Here is a 21,144-nt window from a genome sequence, read left to right as displayed (position 1 = left end):
ACCTATTACATAACCGTATTATGCAAAGGGAAAAAAAATCATTGAATTCCAGTTAGAGAAAAATAATCACAAGAAATGAAGCATTATTCGTCAAAAGCGCATGAGTGCCCTCTAGTGGAGAAAACATATTTCCTATTATGTAACTAAAAGGATCATATCTCCGGTTTTCCGTGGTCAATCGGTGCCAAATAAAAACGGCGCTCTATGTCAAATACTTTATTTTTTTTAATGTTGCTTTAAAGACGCCACGTGTTTGAACAGTGTGGTGTGATCATCGAACAGCAAGCCTGAGTCTCATTGGTATAATGGAGACATGTGATTATTGTTGCGATGTCTCATTGGTATAACTGGTAGAGCCACTGTTGCGTCTCTGGCAAAAAAAATAATAAATCCAATATGTAGCATAAGGAGGAAAAATGTAACCGCAATATGTAGAATAAGGAGGAAAAATGTAACCGATAGTGTGGCCCAAAGTAGCGGCGAAAGAGTAGTGTTTCTTCTTCACAAATCTACTTAAGTAAAAGTAAAAAGTATGACTTTGTTTTTTTTCTCGAAAAGTTACTCAAGTAAATGTAACGGACTAAATGTAACACGTCACTACCCACCTCTGTGTATATGCCACGATTAAAAAGTTCTATGAAATGCTACAAGTGACTTTAAAATTATATACTGCATATTTGTATCGGGCAAACACAGACAAGACTGAAAAAGCAGTTTCTGCTCTTGCACTCCTCTTTAAAATAAATTGCTGTATTTTAAGCCAAAACAACTGTTGTGTTTGATAGAACAATATGTCTATATGCTGCCATAGCAGATTCATGGCGCATTAAGCCCCCTAACTATTCTTAATTAGCCCGTTTTACCCTGGAAACCCGCGTTTACAGACGTCGCGCAACCGCTTTTGTTTCAACTCAGCCATAAAACGAAGGTAATTAATTAGATTTATTATTCAAAATTTCTGTCATTTTTAGCTTAGAATAATTAATTGATGTTTAATACTTCATTAAAAAAAAAAAAAAAACGACTTTAAAAAATTATTCACCCGCAGATTTTAAACTTTTAAACAAATTACATCACAATGAAAAAAAATGTCTGTAAAAAAGTCACGGATCACCTTTTTTTTTTTTTTTGTTACTGTCGCATTTTCTCTGATATGTTAGATGATGAATAATCGATCCAAACAAAGAAAAATTGGGGGGGGGGGGGGGGGGGTTTAAAGGGTATATATGAAAAAAAAATATATATATATATGAAAATCTCGACCACTCCTTGATGTCTGCGATTTTTGCATCGCAGCCCTTGCTATATTTCCATGTTTCACCCATAAAATCCTCAAAAAATCCAGCTGTGGCCATTCACAGCTGTGTCTTGACATTCATACATGCTACATGGAATTTTGGGATTGAAACAAGGTATGTACGCGATAATATCTTGTTAAAGTCATGGCGTCTTTAATTCTGCTCTCGTGTGCTCTGACCTCCAGTTAGGGTGAGTTTAATTGTTCTTTTTTTTTTTTGCCCTCCTGTTTCCCCCAGAAAATTGTGATTTGAGCTTTCCAATTATGTATCACACATGCATATTGGACAATTTTGAAATTTGGCCAAATCGCGGGTCTCAGAGCAGAACTTCAAGTCACCAGAGTGTTTCCCGCCATATATATATATATATATATATATATATATATATATATATATATATATATATATATATATATATATATATATATATACATACACAGTGGGGAGAACAAGTATTTGATACACTGTCAATGGGAAAACCCATTGGCAGTGTATCAAATACTTGTTCTCCCCACTGTACACACACACACACACATACACACATATATATGGTATGTTGTCTTTTATTGTCGTCATGACAAGGCATGAATTGCCTAGCTTTGAGATATATACTGTAACAATGTTGTGTGCTCATCATAATTTCCAGCTGTTTTACAAGCATTATATTTGTTACTGCAGTCCCTGTAATCTGTAACAAGATGTCTTTTTTTTTATTTCTATTTGACTCAAACGGCATTACTCTGGCAAATGGATATTAGAAAGTTATTAGCTTGTAGCAAGGAGGAATGAGAAATGTAAACTAGGTAAGCCCCCAGAGCAATATAAACCACTTTTAGGTCACAACCTACCAGTTGAGGAACACTAATGAATTGCATAACAGATAGAGTAATACATCCCCATTCCGGTCCAAAGTCTAGCAGCAGAGTGTAGGAAGAAGTGAAGGAGAGATGGAAGTTGATGAACATGAGCAGAGGTGAATTGACTATCAACAAGGGATGTTCAATTTTGATTTTGAATAATGATGACTGAAGAAAAAAAAAACGTCACTTTTTTAGAGAAACTCGTACTGTATTATTGTTTGATTATATAGTTTAAATCGCGATTTCTGATTTTGAAGTGCTAAAACAAGCAAATGAACAAAAATTGCTCGCTCACCTGTGCCCCAGTATTATTAGGTTTAGTGACGCCACTGATGACAAGCAGGCATTTTTTAAGAAGACCACTTACCATTTTAAGCTTAGAAGGTAGGGTATAGTGGATTTAATTTTTTTTCTTTGTAAATGGAGTGACTTGTTTTTTTCTCTGTTTATGGATCTTCATGTAATCTAAAGCACTTTGAATTACCTTGTGTTGAATTTCGACATATAAATAAATTTGCCTTGCCTTTGGTTTTTTTTTTTTTTTTTTTAAATACAAGTTTTTTTTTTTTTGTTTTTTTTTTATTAGTTTTTTAAGCTTTCAAAGACACATGAGGGCCCACATATTGTCTCTGGCTCCCCTGAGTGAACAGCCACTGCATCTGAATGATATTGCAACTGCGTGTTGATGTGTGTGTATTTGGTTAAAAAAATATATTTTTGATCAATAAAATATTTCTATACAGCATATCTCTATCCAAATATCCCATATTAAGACATGGACACCTGCAGCTTATAGACAGGTGTGGCATATATTTTCTTCTTACGTTTTGTAAAATTTGGGCGCTATAGGTTATAGTCAGGCGCGCTTTATAGTCAAGAAATTGTGTTAAAATTGCAGAGCAGTTTGCTCTACTGGGTAGAGTCACCTGCAAAAAAGTGACCGAAGGGTCAGTGGTTTGATTCCTGGCTACTATTGCCCATCGTCGAAGTGCCCTTGGGCAAGGCACTGAATCCTAACTCACCCTCCAATGGGTTGACAACACTTCTCATGGCAGCAGCACCATTGGTATTCATGTGGGTTTGGGGACTGCTTGAATCTTCCCTTGAATCTCCACCTATGTCGATGGGTGGAGCCAGCTCAACCAATCCACGGCGATAGCCAAAACACACACACACACACACTCCACACAAGTTACAAGTTGCTTGAACGTCTGAAGTCTGCTCAAACTGTTAGCTCCTTTAAATCAGGGCTAAAAACGCTATTGAGTTATTTGCTTTTTATTCTTTTTTTGTTGTTTTATTTCCATTTCGTATTTCAATTATCTATCTTACTTCTCTTGATAATTTATTGTTATTTTTATGTATTTAATTCATTTTCTCTTTCAACTTGTTTTTAACTTTTTGACTTAATATGATTTTTACAAAACGTTTTTCTCTTTTTGTGGATCATCACATGATGTAAAGCACTTTGAACTGCTTTGTGTTGAATTGTGCTATACAAAGAAATTTGCCTTGCCTAATTTTTGTGTTTTTATTCCATGGCTGTTTAATGCATGCATACATGAATCATCTTTGTATACAGCATAAACCTAAACGTGTAGATGAGCTTGATTGGCACAGAATTTTTCTGTTGCGTATAATGCCAGTATCAGTGTTGCATCGATGTGCCAATTAACAATTTAAGAAGGGTTCTACGATAAAGGCAGATGAAAAAGTTCAGTGAAGTAACGTTATGCACTTCAAAATGTATTTACGGTTTCATTTAGAAGGCAACAATGTAATTTTGGCCTTGATGTATTGGCTAGACCTTCAAACCTCCTCTAAGAAGAAGTGAAATTCATCGGAGGGATGTTGACCCTGCAGGCATGACTGAGTAGATTTACAAAAACGATGGAGCTCAGGGATGAAGATGAAGGACGAGTAGAGCGGAAAAATAAGGCCTCTGTCAAGTTAACAAATGATGGGACTTCACGTGTGTCGCTACCTTGTCAATTACAGGGTATTTTTGATTTGACGGGAGGAGAGAGCCTTCCTGATCTTCAAACAAATCTGCCAATCATTAAAACATCCATGCAACCAATTTCTACAATGCTTGTCCTCGTGAGGATGGCATGTGAGCTGACATGGTCGACACCCTTGGGCTGATGAGTAGTCATTTACAGTGCACATATAGACAAAAAAAATGATTCTTGTTAAAATGCACACCAATAAGAAACTGAAACATTCGTACGAGGGCCACACTGAAATTCTAACCTTAATTGTGTTATAGAATGAATTTCATCTTTTTGTCCCGTATTAATTGTTAACACAATAAAGACATCTCACCCCTTTTTCTCTTGCACCGAATGCGTAAATCCAAATTAAAGTAACGCACATTTCATGGTGTGTTTGAACTTTGTGAAAGCTATGAGCAAAATTGAGTGACGAGTCTGGAAGAGACTGATTGTGGCCCGCTGGTCTTTGCTCTGATCCAAATGAGGACAGAAAAAAATTAAGCACCAAGAAACAAAAAATGACCAGGCAACAACGACAGGGTACACATTTCAGGACCAGATTAAAAGTTTGTGCAGTGTTGGTTATATGAGTTTATTTCCACAGCGAGTAGAAGTGTGTATCTGGACCCATGCCACTCTGCACCACGGCACATTGCATGCATAAACACGAACACAAAAATATCCTCTGAAGTGAGACATAATGCAGATCGGATATAAACAAAACTGCAAATGAGGTTCAATTCCACATCTCAACAACAGAGACCTATAAATTATTGGGTAGCCATTGTGTCAGTGGGAATAATTATGAATGTCCAAATGCAGATAATGCATGAAAATATAATCTGGAATTGAAATATGTTGCCTGCAGGGGTTTGACACCTTAAAGTGCCTATGAAAGCAAAAAACATGTTTATTTCATATTTCACCCTGAAATGAAATGGACCGCATGAATGTGTGTGGAAGCGATCGATCTATCTAATCGATTTTTTTAATCCCGCGCCAGTCTGGATTGAGGAAGAAAGCGAATGTGACGTCAATGGAAGAGATTATCCTCACTATACAGCCATTACTATAGTATGCAGAATGACGGCGGATTCAGCTGATTTTTCGGATTAATTATGCGAATTAATTCGTTTCGCATCACGTCAGCCCAAAGTGCTGCAGGCTTTTGTTGCTGCACCAGATCCTGTTCACCACAATTTATGGGCAAAACAAGTCCGTCAACTGTGGGACCATTGAACGGTAGAGGAAGTAAGTAAGCTACGTGTTTTATATTATGTCATATACTGGGATCATGGCACAAGTTTTAATAAGGAGGTGGCTTGTATTTTGTAAATAACAATGCTCCCTGTCCACCGAAAAGGTGCCCGCCGAGAGAGCGCTATCCTTGGCTTGGGCTCGGGCAGCCACACGCCCCGACGTCGACCAGTTTGTCCACTGAGAATGCGCTATTTTTGAGGTTCATTCCCCAGCGACGAGCACGTCGTTCTGAATCTTCCTCCTCCTCCAAATACGATTCAAACATATATGGCTGTATGCCACAGGCTTCCTCTGGATCGACAATATCACTTGAAAGATCCACACTTGAACCGGAATCGCTGAAAAACTCCTCCTCCTCCATTGGGCTGAGTTCTGAAATCACTATTCCGCTGATGTCATCACTCAGATGGAGGCGCCAGAGCATCATAATGACAATAGCGGGGCTAAACGGCAGATTAAAAGACTAATTTCTCGTCATCTGCGCTTTGCCTAAATGTTATTCATAGTCAAACTGTCTCAAAATATGATTTCCCTTCCAATAATAACACTATTTAAGATATCTATTTTATGGTGTCACAGGCACTTTAAGATGCAATCTTAATGAGATGCTGATGAAAACCTGTCTGACATTTACCAACTTGGATTTAACAAAATTAATGTTTTCATAATTGATAACATTTTGAAAAAAATATATTTTAATTTGGCTGTATTACTTGGATTTTTTTTTTTTTTTTTGCTTTATTTTTCTACAGCATCCAAAAGCTTTCATTTAATTCACGGAATAATACTTTTTTTGCCGTACTAGAATAAAGTGTATTTTTTACAGAAAAAAATTGAGATGCACTGATTTCTCATTTATTATAGATGCCGTATAATTGACATGTAATTGTGTAGATTCCACAAATTTGCCAAATGCTCTGTTATTAATAATTGAAAACAAAATATGGTGTGTCATATTTGAATTACTTTCTGCATCTGCTTTTAAGTGACTTCTTGCCATTGTCTACTGACTCAAAGAGTGAAAAAATACCTACAACTTTGTCAAAATCCCCACCAGAATTTTAAATGTCATTTTATTTAATTTGCTCAACAATAAGTATTAAGGTACTGTAATACCTTCTATTGTATGGAATACTGTATATAGCATTCTGTATAGTGAAAAGCTGTTTTGTGTTAATGCATGGCTAAAAAAATGTCCCGAAGTTAATGGCAACACACATGCCAATAAAATAACCCTATATTGCCAAATGTATCACATTTGATACAACGAAAATTTAATGATTTTGAGACTAATTCAGAATTTTGACATTTCTTTTTGAAACAAAAAAATGATGGATGCAAGTCAACACATGCATCTGCAGGTTCCATAAAAAAACAAACAGGATTTAGCAAGGGTTATAGATATCTGAGCGCTTATTACGCATATTCATTTGGACTTTTCTTTTTACAAATTTGAAAAAAAGATTTCATTAGGACCGTATTTTTCAAATTCTGGGATTCTCTGATGATTGCTTCATATTGTTGGCATTAAAGGGATAAATAAATAACACAATGTTTGAATGTAAAGCTTTAGAGATGCTCAGTCTATTAGTATTTGTGTCTTTCTTCAAAGGCCGGTGACTCAGGTGAGTTGCAGTGAGCTGTTGTGTCTTCAGTGTCGCAGCAGAGGCTTCTTCTTCATCAGAGGCTGCAAAGAGGAGGAGGTGGCTGAGCTAACGTTAGCCAGTGGCTGTTAAGGTATCCATCCACAGAGAGGTGTAAAGAAGAAGTAATGAGAGAAACAATAGGGCAGATGGAGTCAGGGAAGAGAAGGAGGACAGGCGTATTTGGGAAGGAAATGGGAAGACACATCGAAAAGACTGTTTTCCCCGCTCTTGCAATTTTTTTGTAAACACAATTCTTAAAAGACAAGTTACAGTAACAGTTCACACTCATCAGACAATTTGATATATACAATATTCTGTTGACCTCAAAAGCTGTATGCAATGAATGGACTCCCACTAAGGCTGGCTTTACACTACAAGATACTCTGGGCATGACACACAGGATAATCAATTTAAAATGATCTTGCCATTTAAATATGCACACACTACTTGATAAAAAAAAAAAATCAGGGTACCATGCACTACAAAATTGTATCCAGATTTAGCAGGAGCCAAACATACCTTATTTGGCCAAATATAAGACTGTTTATTGCATTGAAATAAGACTGAAAAAGTGAGGGTCGTCTTATATTCGCGGTCTAGACGTTATACCCATTCATGACGCTAGTTAGCGCCAGATATCATTGAAGCGATCTCAGCTATAAAGTTTAACCAGTTTGCATTTTTTAATTGCAATGTTTTTCCTTATTCAGATTTGTTTCAAGACTAAAGTTACAGTTAGACTTCACTTTGATGGTTAATGCAGTTATTGCAATTTTGTTGTTTTATCACAATAGATTGGTTTATTTATATTTCAAAAACCAGAAGCCATTCATTTACGAATGTGATTGCACTTTAGTTTACATATTTAAGTGTTCAGATACATCCAGTGGCTGTTGAGGTATCCATCCACAGAGAGTTATGAAGAAGATTTGAATGAGGCAAAATAACATGCTTTTTCTCTAAAATATATTGTTATAATCATTTGTTTCATATGTACTGTAGTTATTTCCTGTATAAAAATTAATTTGGTGTTCAAAAAGTATTTTTTTCAAACTTGAGTCTTGAAAAAGAGGGGGTCGTCTTGTAATCAGGGCCGTCTTATTTTCGGGCCAATACGGTAATAATACTTGATAATAATTATGATGCTGTTGTGTGATGGTAATGTCTGTGAATATGGGTGCAGAATGACACATGGTTCAGTATACAGTGGTATGAAAAAGTATCTGAACCTTCTGGAATTTCTCACATTTCTACATAAAATCACCTTTAAATGTTATCTGATATTTGTCAAAATCACAGAGATGAAAATACAGTGTCTGCTTTAAATCAAACCATCCAAACATTTATAGGTTTTCAAATTTTAATGAGGATAGCATGCAAACAATGGCAGAAGTGGGAAAAATAAGTAAGTGAACCCTCTGCCGAAAAGGGACTTATTGAGCTATTGAGCATTTTGAGTCAGGTGTGTGCCCATTCACTGATGAGTGGTTTAAAGCTGCCCTGTCCACTATAAAACACACACCTGGTACGAATGTCTTGATGAGAAGCATTGTCTATTGTCTATAAATGGAGAGAGTTTGGCACTGTTAATTATCTCCCAAGGAGTGGCCGGCCACCAAAGATGATGCCAAGAGTTCAGCGCAGAATACTCAGAGAGGTAAAAAAAAAGAACCCTAGAGCAGGGGTGGGCAAACCGGTCCTCGAGGGCCGCAGTGGGTCCTGGTCTTTGTTCAAACTGAGCTAACACAGATAGTTTAACCAATGAGGTTTCAGCAGAAATGAGAAGCACCTGACTGCAATCGACTGATTGCACTTGTAAAACAGCAGATTGGTGAAAAGGTGTCCTCTTAACGGGTTGCAACAAAAACCCGCACCCACTGCGGCCCTTTGTGGAATAGTTTGCCCACCCCTGCCCTAGAGTGTCTGCTAAAGACGAACAGAAATCACTGGCACAGCCCAATATCTCTGTGCAAACATCAACTATATGTAAAACTATGGCCAAGAATGGTGTTCATTGGAGGATACCATGGAGGAAGCCACTGCTGTCTAAAAAAAACATTGTCGCTCGTTTAATGTTTGCAAAAAGCCACTTGGACACTCCACAGAGGTTTTGGCAAAATATTTTGTGGACTGCTGAAACCAAAGTTAAATTGTTTGGGAGTAACACACAACGTCATGTGTGGAAGAAATATGGAACAACTTACCAACGTGAACTCCTCATCCCCACCGTGGAGCATGGTGGAGGGAGCATCATGAGTTGGGGTGTTTCCTGCCTCTGGGCCTGGACAACTTGCCACCATTAATGGAAGAATAAATTCAAAAGTTTATCACAATGTTTTGCAGGAAAACCTGAGGCCGTCTGTCAAACAGTTGAAGCTACAAAGAGGAAGAATGCTGCAACAAGACAATGATCCAAAACACAGAAGTAAATCAACTTCAGAATGGTTTCAGAAGAACAAAATACACGTTCTGGAGTGGGCACATCAAAGTCAGGACTTGAACCCGATTGATATGCTGCGGCATGACCTAAAGAAAGCGATTCATGCCAGACATCCCAGGAATTTGACTGAACTACAGCAGTTTTGTAGAGAAGAATGGGCCAAGATTAGTCCTGATTGATGTGCCAGACTGATCTGCAGCTGCAGAAAGCGTCTGGTTGAAATTATTGCTGCTGGGGGGGTGTCATAAAATATTGAATATTATGGTTTACTTACTTATTGTTCCCATTATGTCACTGTTTGCATATTATCCTAATTAAAATATGAAAACCTACAAATGTTTGGATGGATTTATCTAAAGCAGACACTGTTTTTTCACCTGTGTGATTTTGACAAAGATCAGATCACATTTAATGGTGATTTTACGCAGAAATGTGAGAAAGTCCAAAAGGTTCAGATACTTTTCCATACCACTGTATTTTAGGAGAAATTTATTTCTGGAAATTGTCATTTTGCTTTATTCCCCTAATAATAGTGGATGGTTCATTCCTTTCTACTTATAAGTGCTCGGTGTCCAATCACGAGCTATAACCCATCAAATGATTCAAAACCATCATGTGGACAACTTATAGGTTTCACAGTCAGCACACTGTGAAGAAGATAATTAAATATTAAAGGACACTTGTTTTTAAGAGGAATGGTCACAACTACTTTTGTTTGTGACAACTGTCAGCATCAACAACTGCCGGGCCTAGCATCCAAAATAAGGGCTGCCTTTCTCTTTCACCCGCGGCTCTGCTCCAAAGCTAACCGATTCAGGTAAATATCAAACAATTGTAAAAAAGATCGTGCGGGCCCGAGGACTCATGACTGTTCTGCAAGAAAATCGTCATGGTTCAGATTGGATCTTGGAGCTCTCACGTTAGAAGAATATCTTTCTTGACTTTTGCACCAGAAAGAATATTAAAATACAATTGTACCTCGACTTACGAACGTCTCTACGTACATATGGAATTTCCAGGTTACGACACACTTCAACGGGAAAATATCTGTATTGCCTCATGTTACAAAAGAAATTTCAAGATACGAAAGGCAAAAATACAGTATGGGCTGCTACTCACAGCTCCCAGAGTTTGATGAATGTAATATACTTGTAATATATTTGTTGCTGCTCTGCCATCGGCTATTGCCAAGCATCTTTTGTGGCATCCAATTGGCTAAGAGGGGACCGCTACTGTATGTGTATGAGTGTATTCCAGCGTACTCTTCATTCGAGGTGTTACGACTGCTTTATGGGAATGAATTAATTTTTATTCTCCACTCTATTCTTTGTTTTTTTCACATTATGCATTAACTCTCCTTTTATGTTTATTTGTTGCATGTTTTGATGCATTTTTTATACAAGACTGATGTCTGAATTTTGGGGGAATCGGAACGGATTAGGGGATTACTTAGGGAATTTTCAGGTTATGAGACGACTTCCAGAACCAAGTAATGTTGTATGTAGCGGTACCAGGTACAGTAGCTCGATTATCTGTCTGATGCAATTCTATATTACTGCAACCACAACCAAAATAATACACATTTCTAAGTAATCAAATCTCTTACAATGTCAATCACAACATAAAAACTTTTCTTTAGAAGGATTTGAATTGTATATTATCAGGGATTGCATGATAGCATTAGTGTTATCATTAACTTCTGTCATTCAAGAGATAGATCTAATGTGCTGAAATGAGACTTTAGAATTGCTTCCCCTTGCATCACAGTTTGTCTGCCAAATTGAACAGAATTTATTTAGGGAAAAGGGGTGTGACAAAATATCGAAACGGTGATATATCGTGATACTTTGTATCCCAAAAGGTTATCAATATGCTCCTGCAAGAATGGAGATATCATTTTAAAAGGTGTCAATGTCTGAAGAAAAAAAAAAAAAAAAGGAACCAACAAATTGCTACCAAAATCTTCCACCGTAATAGTGTTTCAGTTAACTCTAAGGCTGCCTTGATGGTGCCCGACACCCAATCCATTTAGACTGGGAACGTTCGTTCATTCGAAACCAGAGCATTCACAGTCATCCTGTCAGATTTTCAGGGCATTTATAGGTCTCTTGCTGTTCATTTTAGGGCATTTCCAGGTCATTTCCTGTTGAGTTTGAGTCACTGCCTATTCATTTGGGTGATTCCCAGGTCACTTCCTGTTCTGTAACACAAAATGAACAAGAAGTGACCCATAAAATACCCCAAAATCAACAGGAAGTAACTGAAAATCAACAGGTAAATGACCTTAAATGGCCCAATATTAGCTCATTGCCTGGCATTGGCTGCTACTGATGGCCATAGACGTTCAATCCATTTGAAGTGGGAGGGATGGCAGCGAATGAATGAATGTTCATTTGCTGTCACCCTCCCACTTCAAATGGATTGGACGTCTACTAGTGATAAGCTCATTCCAATTCACAGCAAAAGCTTGTTTTTCTGTTTATTAGCTGTTTTTAGAATATCCTACAATGATTTCCTGACCAATGTATCGATAATCGTTGTACCGCCGTATCGTCAGATCATCGTTATCGTGAGCTTTGTATCGCAAACCGTATCGTATCGTGAGGTACCAAGAGGTTCCACTCCTAGTGGTCACCATAAATTGGTCACAGATGGATGATGTCGAATCACTTACACCAACACGCAACCCTCCTTTGTCTTAGATTGACACTGTGCCATGACACTTAAATGTCATGGGGCTGGCATGTGAAAATCATTAGAAGAGAACGGATCGAGGTGACATCTGAAGGGTGACTGGAAGTCAGGTTTAGACTTGCCTATTAATGAGACATTATTATAATCAAGTGTCACTCCCTTGTGACCAGGCTTGAGGGCTTGCTTAAACTTGTTCTGAGTTTTCTGAGGCATAAATACAAATTTGCTGCAGGACACGCACTCTCTTCATCCTCTATTAAACTGGATTCATACTACATGGTTCAAGTGACAAGATTATGATAGACCACAGCAGCATAAAAGATAAAACAACATGTAATTGCATACGCTTAGCTTGAAATCAGGCAACGATCAAATGAGGATGGAAACCTAAAATAATTTTTTTTGTGGTATTTATATCATGGGATCTCGCTGATCTTCATCAACTGCGGACCTATAAACTCTTTTGTGATTGAGGGCTACACAGGTAAAATTGAGACTTTATTCAGACTATATAGCGTAAGTGAATATTTTGATCAACTGTAATCTGTCATTGCAAGTCCGATCGAAACACAGTGATTTGTTATTTATAGCCACAACATGCTTACTCTGCCCAAACCAGACAAATACTGTGTATACACATTGTGTAACCTGTTCTTTTTAATTGCTATATATGGCAGAAGCAATATGGTACAGTATATTAGAAGGCTGTAGTTTATTATACTGTATTAGTAAAATAATTGCTGATGGTAGTAACTTACACTAAGGTTATCCTCAATGAAAGTAATTGAGGAAGTGTGTGTGTGTGTGTGTGTGTGTGTGGGGGGGGGGTCATCTCATTAAAATAGAATACAGTGGTACCTTTACATACGAATTTAATTTGTTCCAGGATCTTGGCTGTATGTCAAAATGGTCGTATGTTGAACGGGATTTTCCAATAAGTATACATTATTTTTCCATTAATTTGTTCTACAGCCCAAAACCCTACGCTAAATCCTTCATAAATTCTGCAGGTAAAATTACAAATAGCAATTACTCATAGCAAAACAAATAAATTATAAATACAAATTGGAATAATAATAATACAATAATAATAATAGAACGAATCGGGATTTAATGTGGCGGTTGTGTGTTGCATGCTGTCCCTGAACAGACTGACGAGTGAGAGAGGGAAATGTAAAAGAGTTTTTACCTTCTCTATTGATGTTCTGTTTTAGTTGGCGTTGGCTACGGTGGACAGTAGCCATGTTGTGTTGCACATGTTCTGAAATAAATTGTTAAAAACTTGACGAATCTGGAGACTTACTTGCCTACGTTACAATAATAATAATTGTCACCTTAACTTATAAAGACTGGAGAACGGAGGTCGGGGCAGGACCGGCGAGATCGTAACCATATTCCATCATTTCCATCTTAATTTTAATGCTAAGCATCACAGTTTTTTTTTTCACCACCCACACTAACCCTCTCACACTAACCTTCTTGGGACCCATGTTGATTCCTCTCACAAGAAAATCCAACGTGTTGCCATCTTGCGGGAAAACAATGAAATTGCGACGCTGTTGTAAGTCATATTTCGAGCATGTCGTCATATGTTGAGACTAATGAAGAGTCAAATTTTACGTCGGATGTTGAAAGGATCATATGGCGAGGTGTTCGTATGTCTATGTACCACTCTACCAACATTTTCATTACTGTATCATCATTTTGATGGATGTTCACTTCTGTGTTACGCGCCATCATGTATGGACATTTGTGCCATAGTACATTCTGGAGGTCTGTTCATGCACATTGATTTTACGTGTTTAATTGGATTAGAATAAAATGTAATTGGATTTAGACAGTGTAAATCCAACAATCCAAGCAGATATTCCATTGCTATTATTGTGTACCATTGTGTTAAGTGTGGGGAAAGTGCAAATATGATAAATATGTGGTTCGATTGAGTAATAAAAATTAGAGACAGAAGGTCTGTGGCCCACAGCAAAAAAAAATTGAAAAAAAATGCAACCTAATACGGAGAAAGTAAAAACAGTCAGTTGGAACATTACCATGATAGTCGTCACAATTACAGTCCGGTTCTCCATTGCAGAGCTGTCATTGGACAAGGAATTTTCATTCTGGACCAAGACAAGTTTGTCGATGTCATTCCAGTAACCAATCTGAATAAGTGGAGGACAAAAGTCACAAAGAAGAAATTGGTCAATTAGTCTTTTTTTTTTTTTTTTTTTGCTCACACCTCAAAAAACACAATTACAATAAGGATGAGGGAAAAACACTAATAAAACTAACAAGAATAAATAATACACAAAGTAAAAGCCAACCAACAATTTGAGACCAGCCACAAATTTCCCACTGGAAATGAGGACAATGAATGTGAGAACTTTCAATAAAATACACTCCACTTGGAGTAAACTAAAATGAGATGCTGTTTTATTTGTTGTAGGTCTACATGATTCTTCCAGTAAGGAAATACTGTATTAGTTGTAAGAGCCTTATCTTATCATGACAAATGGATCCAGCTCCACATTTTACATCTTTGAAGACTTTTATGTTCGCCAAGGGTAACTGCTCCCAAATGCACACGTCTAAAAAAAAGCTCTGATAACGTCGACTGGGGTGTTTTTTTTACTACCTTTCTGTCACAGATTTTGTTTTATTGTTTTTGTGGGCAAGACATTTCCCACGTCTGTCTTATACTGCTTGCTTCGGTATTAGTCGCCATTTGTCAAGTGTGACTTTTGTGAGGCAGGAGGAGGAATGTTCATACATTTGTTGGTTTTGTTGGTTAGCTTGCAGCATTTTCACAGCACTATAATGTTTTTCACAGAATTTGGAGAGCAAGTGCATGAGATACCAGTAAAGGTATTTGACAATGTTACATGTATTTTGTATTTTATACAGTTAAATTTGAGCTTCACATTCAACCCATTACTGATGAGTTATACAGGGTCAACATGTATCATATAGGGACAGAATCAGTTCTTGTGTCAGCATCTTAAAGGGGAAAATTCACAGGAAAACTAATGCCCAGATTTTTAAAAATACAATGAAAAATTCCACAGTCAAAACCTGTTTTGAAATAATACAGTGGAATAGTGGCATTTAATAATCAGTCTCATGGGTCGTCAGTTATAAATGAAAATTCAAATGTCGCGATGAGGTGTTCTCGGCAATTTTCGGAGATTACGTCACGAGCAATGGAGAAAGTCTGTTGTATATGCATCACAGCTTGAGCTTTCCGCCGCAAAATTCCAAACCATTGCGCTGTCGGTGGATGCAAGAGTGTTGCAAATTAAGACTGCGATCTCCACCATACGCAGAGACGCCTGGCCTCCCAGGCGTCCTCTCGTTATTGTTTTGTTCGGTCGGAGCGCCGCCTGGCATCATGCTGCCAGCGCTCTGACAATGCTGCCCGGCCATTCATTGCTGTTGAATTGGGTTGCTTGGTCTTAAAAAATGCGCTACTGCCCTCTAGTGGCCAGTTTTATTGCTTTAAAATGGGTTTGGAGCTTGGTTCTTTGTTTCTCAGATAGAGCGGAAGCTATATATGGTTTTTATATTAAAAAAAAAATAATAATAATAATAATGCAAAAGACGTATAAATACGTTTTTGGGACAATAAAGCATTTAAAAATAGGACGTATTTATACGTTTCTGGGAGCAAATGAGCTCCTGTGACCCAAAATTTTTGTTTTTATTTTTTGCAATGTATTTTTAAAGGGGTGGCCAAGTCTTGTCCTCGTGAGCCTCATTTCAGCCTGTTTTCCAGGTTTCCCTCCTCCAACATGCATGAATCAAATAATTGGTGTCTCGGAAGGGAGATTAAGAGTTTTAAGGAGATGAGAACAAATTTTCCAGAATGTTGACGTCGATTTCTTCAACTTCAGCGTCAGCGATTGCGTCGTCTGCTGGAGATTCTGCCTCCGCCTCATACATATGCAGTCAAAAAAATGGGGTGTTGAACTGACATGAAAAAATTATGGAAAGAATTTGCACCTAATAATATTGCTTTCCTTCAGCATTTAGCAATTGTGTTCTTTTAACATAAAGCACACATGTCTAGCCAACATTAGGCACTCATGTTGCGTGAACATAACGCACTCTTGTTGAGCCAACATAAGGCACTCATGTTCACCCCAAAATACATGTTGAACCGACATTAAAGAAATACATAATTTGCACCTGATTAAATTGCATTCCTACAGTATTTAGCAATTGTGTTCTTTTAACGTAAAGCACACATTTTGAGCAAACATAAGGCACAACTATGGCTGTCAAATTTATAGGGTTAATGGGCAGTAATTAATTTGTTTAATTAATCACGTTTAAATATTTAACGCATACCTGAAACAACCCACTCGCGCATTGCCGCAAACAGACTACAATGGCGCTGTTTAACGTATATACAGAGTTAATAGGCAGTGACAAGTGAATGGAGTGGATACAGGCATTCATTTGGACAGTACTTTTGATTGGCAAAAGCTTTGACAGCTCTCCCACAACAATTTTTACTATTGAAGCGAGCAAGCTTTTTCTTAACATCCTGTACACAATGCAGAGAATATATAGCATTTGCCTCCACCACACACAGTCATGGTAGTGAGATTTCATTTCCCATCATGCATTTGGGCAGAACAGTATAGTCACTACAGTATCATTTACTGAAAACTAAATAAATACACTTGATGGAAATATTTAGTCACAATATACAAACTCACATTTATCCTTTAAGAACCTATCCTGGATACCTTTCACAGAAAGAATGTTAATAATGTTAATGCCATCTTGTGGATTTACTGTTATAATAAACAAATACAGTACTTATGTACAGTATGTTGAATGTATATATCTGTCTTGTCTTATCTTTCCATTCCAACAATAATTTACAGAAAAATGTGGCATATTTTAGAGATGATTTGAATTGCGATTAATTACGATGAACTAATTTCTAAGCTGTGATTAACTCGATTAAAAATTTTAATCGTTTGACAGCCCTAATTTTAACGTAAATGGCCATCAATGGCATCAATTTACAGTATATATGCCTCAATGGAATCCAGTACATTGGCATCAATAGTAGCGACATTCATGATAGTCAATGGCATTGACGTACATAGCTGTCAGTGGTATTGACTTATTTAGGCGCCAGTTCAATGTCAATGGCCTGTAATGGTAAGTGGTCAAAAATCACAACCATCTATGTTTTCCTGTCATTGAAAATGAAGGGAAAATGCTTGCCATTAAAAATGAATGGAATTCCGGTCATTTTGATATTTAAACGGTGCCGGTCGGTCAAACGGTTTGGAGTGTCCAGTGTGCCGTAAAAACGTGGATAATAAGATTATGAAAGAAAGAAATAAAAATAAACTTGAGGAATTTTACTAGCTGGGCCTTTGCCTGGCAAAGCCCCATCATATAAAAAAATCACTTTTCACAAACAAAATAATAATTAAATGGTGACGGGTATTGAGCCAGCCGGCTCTACCAATGAGGTGTCACTTATTTTTGCAGGGAGTTGGCAACCCTACTTTTAAATCCCGCGAGAAATGACGAGAATATTGCAATTGGTTGGAAAGGCACGTTAACATTATGTTGCATCAACATGATCTAATCTAGCTACTCATTCATTGTTCACATTTATGTATGGACTGCATGATTTAATCATGCTCAACTTGGAACCATGATGTGTTCTTGCTGAAGATGCACATTGTCTTTTAGTAAATGTTACGACCTACTGGAGTCATTTTTTTGAGTGATGTGGTGCAGGAATATTGGGAAGAGTTCCACCGTCGTCAGCACATAAACTATTCCTCAAAAACATCTTCCGCGAAAATGAAAACATTTACATTTGATTCAATGTCTGAATCGCTAAAGAAAAACTAGTTGTCCGACAAATCGCTGCCTATGTTGATTGTATGTTCTGCTGCGTAAATACACACTACCGCCAATGACATAGCAGCTGCTAGCAAACAATGTTTAGCTACGCTGTTGAATTGACCGATTGTCTTTGGAACTCCTGTGGCGTGGGCAAGTAAAATCAGCTTTTTTTCAGTAAGTACGGAAAATATTTAACGGAGGGTGACAGGTTATTTCTTCATACACTATACAATAATAGAAGAAAAACAAAAAGTATGTGAATTTCTGAATGTGACATGTTTCCTCTTTAATCAGTGAAGCTGGCTGATAATCAAACTGAATACTTGTAGTATGTAGTATGCCAAAATATTTGGAGTTTTTGACTGTGTTTACCTTCTGTGGCAAGGTTCCCTAGTGTTATTTAACCACCCCCCGTTTCAAATCCCTCGTGTAACTTCCCTTGTGTCTGTTCCATCTGTCCTTGTGTATCCCAGCCAGTCATTACCTAACTTCACATCCTGTTCAACTTGACCTTATTTAGTTTTTGTTTTTCTGTTAGAAATTTGAATTCTCAGATTCCTTATTAGGGCATAGTGATTAATTAATTTAGCAGATGAATAGATTTATTGTAGTCCCTTTTTTTTGTTCGATAAATTAAGTTAACAAAAAATAACAAAACAAAAAATTTCAAGCCCTTCTTAGCCTCCTGATATCCACTGCTTACTGAGGACATAGCGGTGAACAGAAGAGAGCTAGCTTACTCAAAAGGCATGATTCCCACAATCATCTGGAAGTGGTTTGAGTTTGCAGCATCAGACAATGAGCAAAAACAGTCAGCTGCAAATTATAGTTGGCTGTATAAAAGACTATTGAGACCGAGTATCACGTCCAAATTTTTTCGGCATTTAAAACACAAATGGTGATCATTGCACTACTGAGAGGGGAACACTCTGCCATGAAAAAGACAACTTGAGTGTATCAATTTATGTTGTCTTATGTAGAGTGGTATGAAAACGTATCTGAACCTTTTGGAATTCTCTCATTTCTGCATAAAATCACCATCAAATGTGATCTGATCCTTGTCAAAATCACACAGATGAAAACACAGTGTCTGTTTTAACTAAAACCACACAAACATTTAGAGGTTTTCATATTTTAATGAGGATAGTATGCAAACAATGAATGAAAGGGGAAATATAAGTAAGTGAACCATCCCATTTAATATTTTGTCGCCCCCCCTTTGGCAGCATTAACTTCAACCAGACGCTTCCTGTAGCTGCAGATCAGTCTGGCACATTGATCAGGACTAATCTTGGCCCATTCTTCTCTCCAAAACTGCTGTAGTTCAGTCAGATTCCTGGGATGTCTGGTATGAATGGCTGTCTTTAGGTCTTGCCACAGCATCTCAATAGGGTTCAAGTATGGACTTTGACTTGGCCACTCCAGAACGTGTATTTTGTTCTTCTGAAACCATTCTCAAGTTGATTTACTCCTCTGTTTTGGATCAATGTCTTGTTCCTCTTTGTAGCTTCAACTGTCTGACAGACGGTCTCAGGTTTTCCTGCAAAACATCCTGATAAACTTTTGAATTGACTCTTCCATGAATGATTGCAAGTAGTCCAGGCCCTGAGGCAGGAAACAGCCCCAACTCATGATGCTCCCTCCACCATGCTTTACGGTGGGGATGAGGTGTTGATGTTGGTCTGCTGTTTCATTTTTCTTCCACACATGACGTTGTGTGTTACTCCCAAACAATTCAACTCTGGTTTCATCAGTCCATAAAATATTTTGCCAAACCCTCTGTGGAGTGTCCAAGTGCCTTTGTGCGAATGAGCAACAATGTTTTTTTAGACAGCAGTGGCTTCCTCCGTGTAGTCCTCCCATGAACACCATTCGTGGCCATAGTTTTACATGTAGTTGATGTGTCCACAGAGATATTGGACTGTGCCAGTGATTTCTGTAAATCTTTAGCAGACACTTTAGGGTTCTTTTTCACCTCTCTGAATATTCTGCGCTGAACTCTTGGCGTCATCTTTGTTGGACAGCCACACCTTGGGAGAGAAGCAACAGTGCCAAACTCTCTCCATTTGTAGACAACTTCTCTGACTGTCTATTGATGAACATCCAGACTTTTAGAAATGGTTTTGTTTCCTTTCACAGCTTTATACAAATCAACAATCCTTGATCGCAGGTCTTCTTACAGCTGTTTTGACCGAGCCATGATGAACATCAGACAATGCTTCTCATCAAGACAATTCTTACCAGGTGTGTGTTTTATAGTGGGCAGGGCAGCTTTAAACCACTCATCAGTGATTTTGCACACACCTGACTTAAATTGTTTGGTAGAAATTGGTTTCAACTGCTCTTTAAATCTCCTTGGGCAGAGGGTTATTATTTTTTCCCCTTCTGTCATTGTTTGCATGCTATCCTCATTAAAATATGAAAACCTATTTAGTTAAAGCAGACACTGTTTTTACATTTTGACAAAGATCGAATCACATTTGATGGTGATTTTATGTAGAAATGTGAGAAATTCCAAAAGGTTCAGATACTTTTTTTTATACCACTGTTTGGTGAAACAGGAGCCCAGTGGAAGCCAAATTAGTGCTCACGCTGAACATTGTCAAAAGACATGGTGGCCTTTTCAAAGTTGCAAAAGCAGTCATTTATCGGGTTACTGATCCTGATCCACACTAATGGTGTTAATGGTGGTTGCAGCTATTGTGATAAAGTACTGTACATAGAGCCTGTGTAAAAGCTTACTCAAAATAATTACATGCTTCACAGGAGTTCTGTTTACTGACACAGTACACTCGCTTTATTTGTCGCAGCGTATCACTTTCGAGCCAACTAATTTTGGTGGTGTGACTACACACAAGAAGCAGAATGAAATAAATTTCCCATAGCGAGATAATGTAGGACAGCAACACGTTCCTATCCATGCCCCATGTGAGTGAGCTTTCAGTGCTGGAGGTTACATTTTAACACATAACAGGGAATGCCTAAAAAACCAATGATGTAGACTTCTTTTCCCTACCAAAAGTGTTTATGAAAATAGCTTTCCTTGCATGTATTTGCAGTAGTACCTATATACTG

At 37.6% G+C, this 21,144-nt stretch overlaps 1 protein-coding gene across 7 annotated transcripts in view; it reads right to left on the bottom strand.

Annotated features, from left to right (window-relative positions):
- gria4a (glutamate receptor, ionotropic, AMPA 4a) overlaps positions 1 to 21,144 on the bottom strand; it is a 334,213-nt gene that overhangs the window by 152,914 nt on the left and 160,155 nt on the right. For 6 of the 7 annotated variants that reach the window (XM_057839069.1, XM_057839066.1, XM_057839067.1 and 3 more), the window contains exon 10: positions 14,241 to 14,351. In XM_057839069.1, coding sequence (XP_057695052.1) covers positions 14,241 to 14,351 — 111 coding nt within the window. Of the gene's footprint in view, positions 1 to 1,865; positions 7,100 to 14,240; positions 14,352 to 21,144 lie in introns of those variants that run through there. The other variant, XM_057839072.1, reaches the window with a different exon arrangement.

Source organism: Corythoichthys intestinalis, chromosome 6 (assembly GCF_030265065.1).
Source record: "Corythoichthys intestinalis isolate RoL2023-P3 chromosome 6, ASM3026506v1, whole genome shotgun sequence".
In the NCBI taxonomy this organism is placed as follows: Eukaryota; Metazoa; Chordata; class Actinopteri; order Syngnathiformes; family Syngnathidae; genus Corythoichthys; species Corythoichthys intestinalis.
The sequence above is the reverse complement of the archived record's forward strand: the minus strand, read 5'-3'. Positions and strand labels throughout refer to the sequence as shown.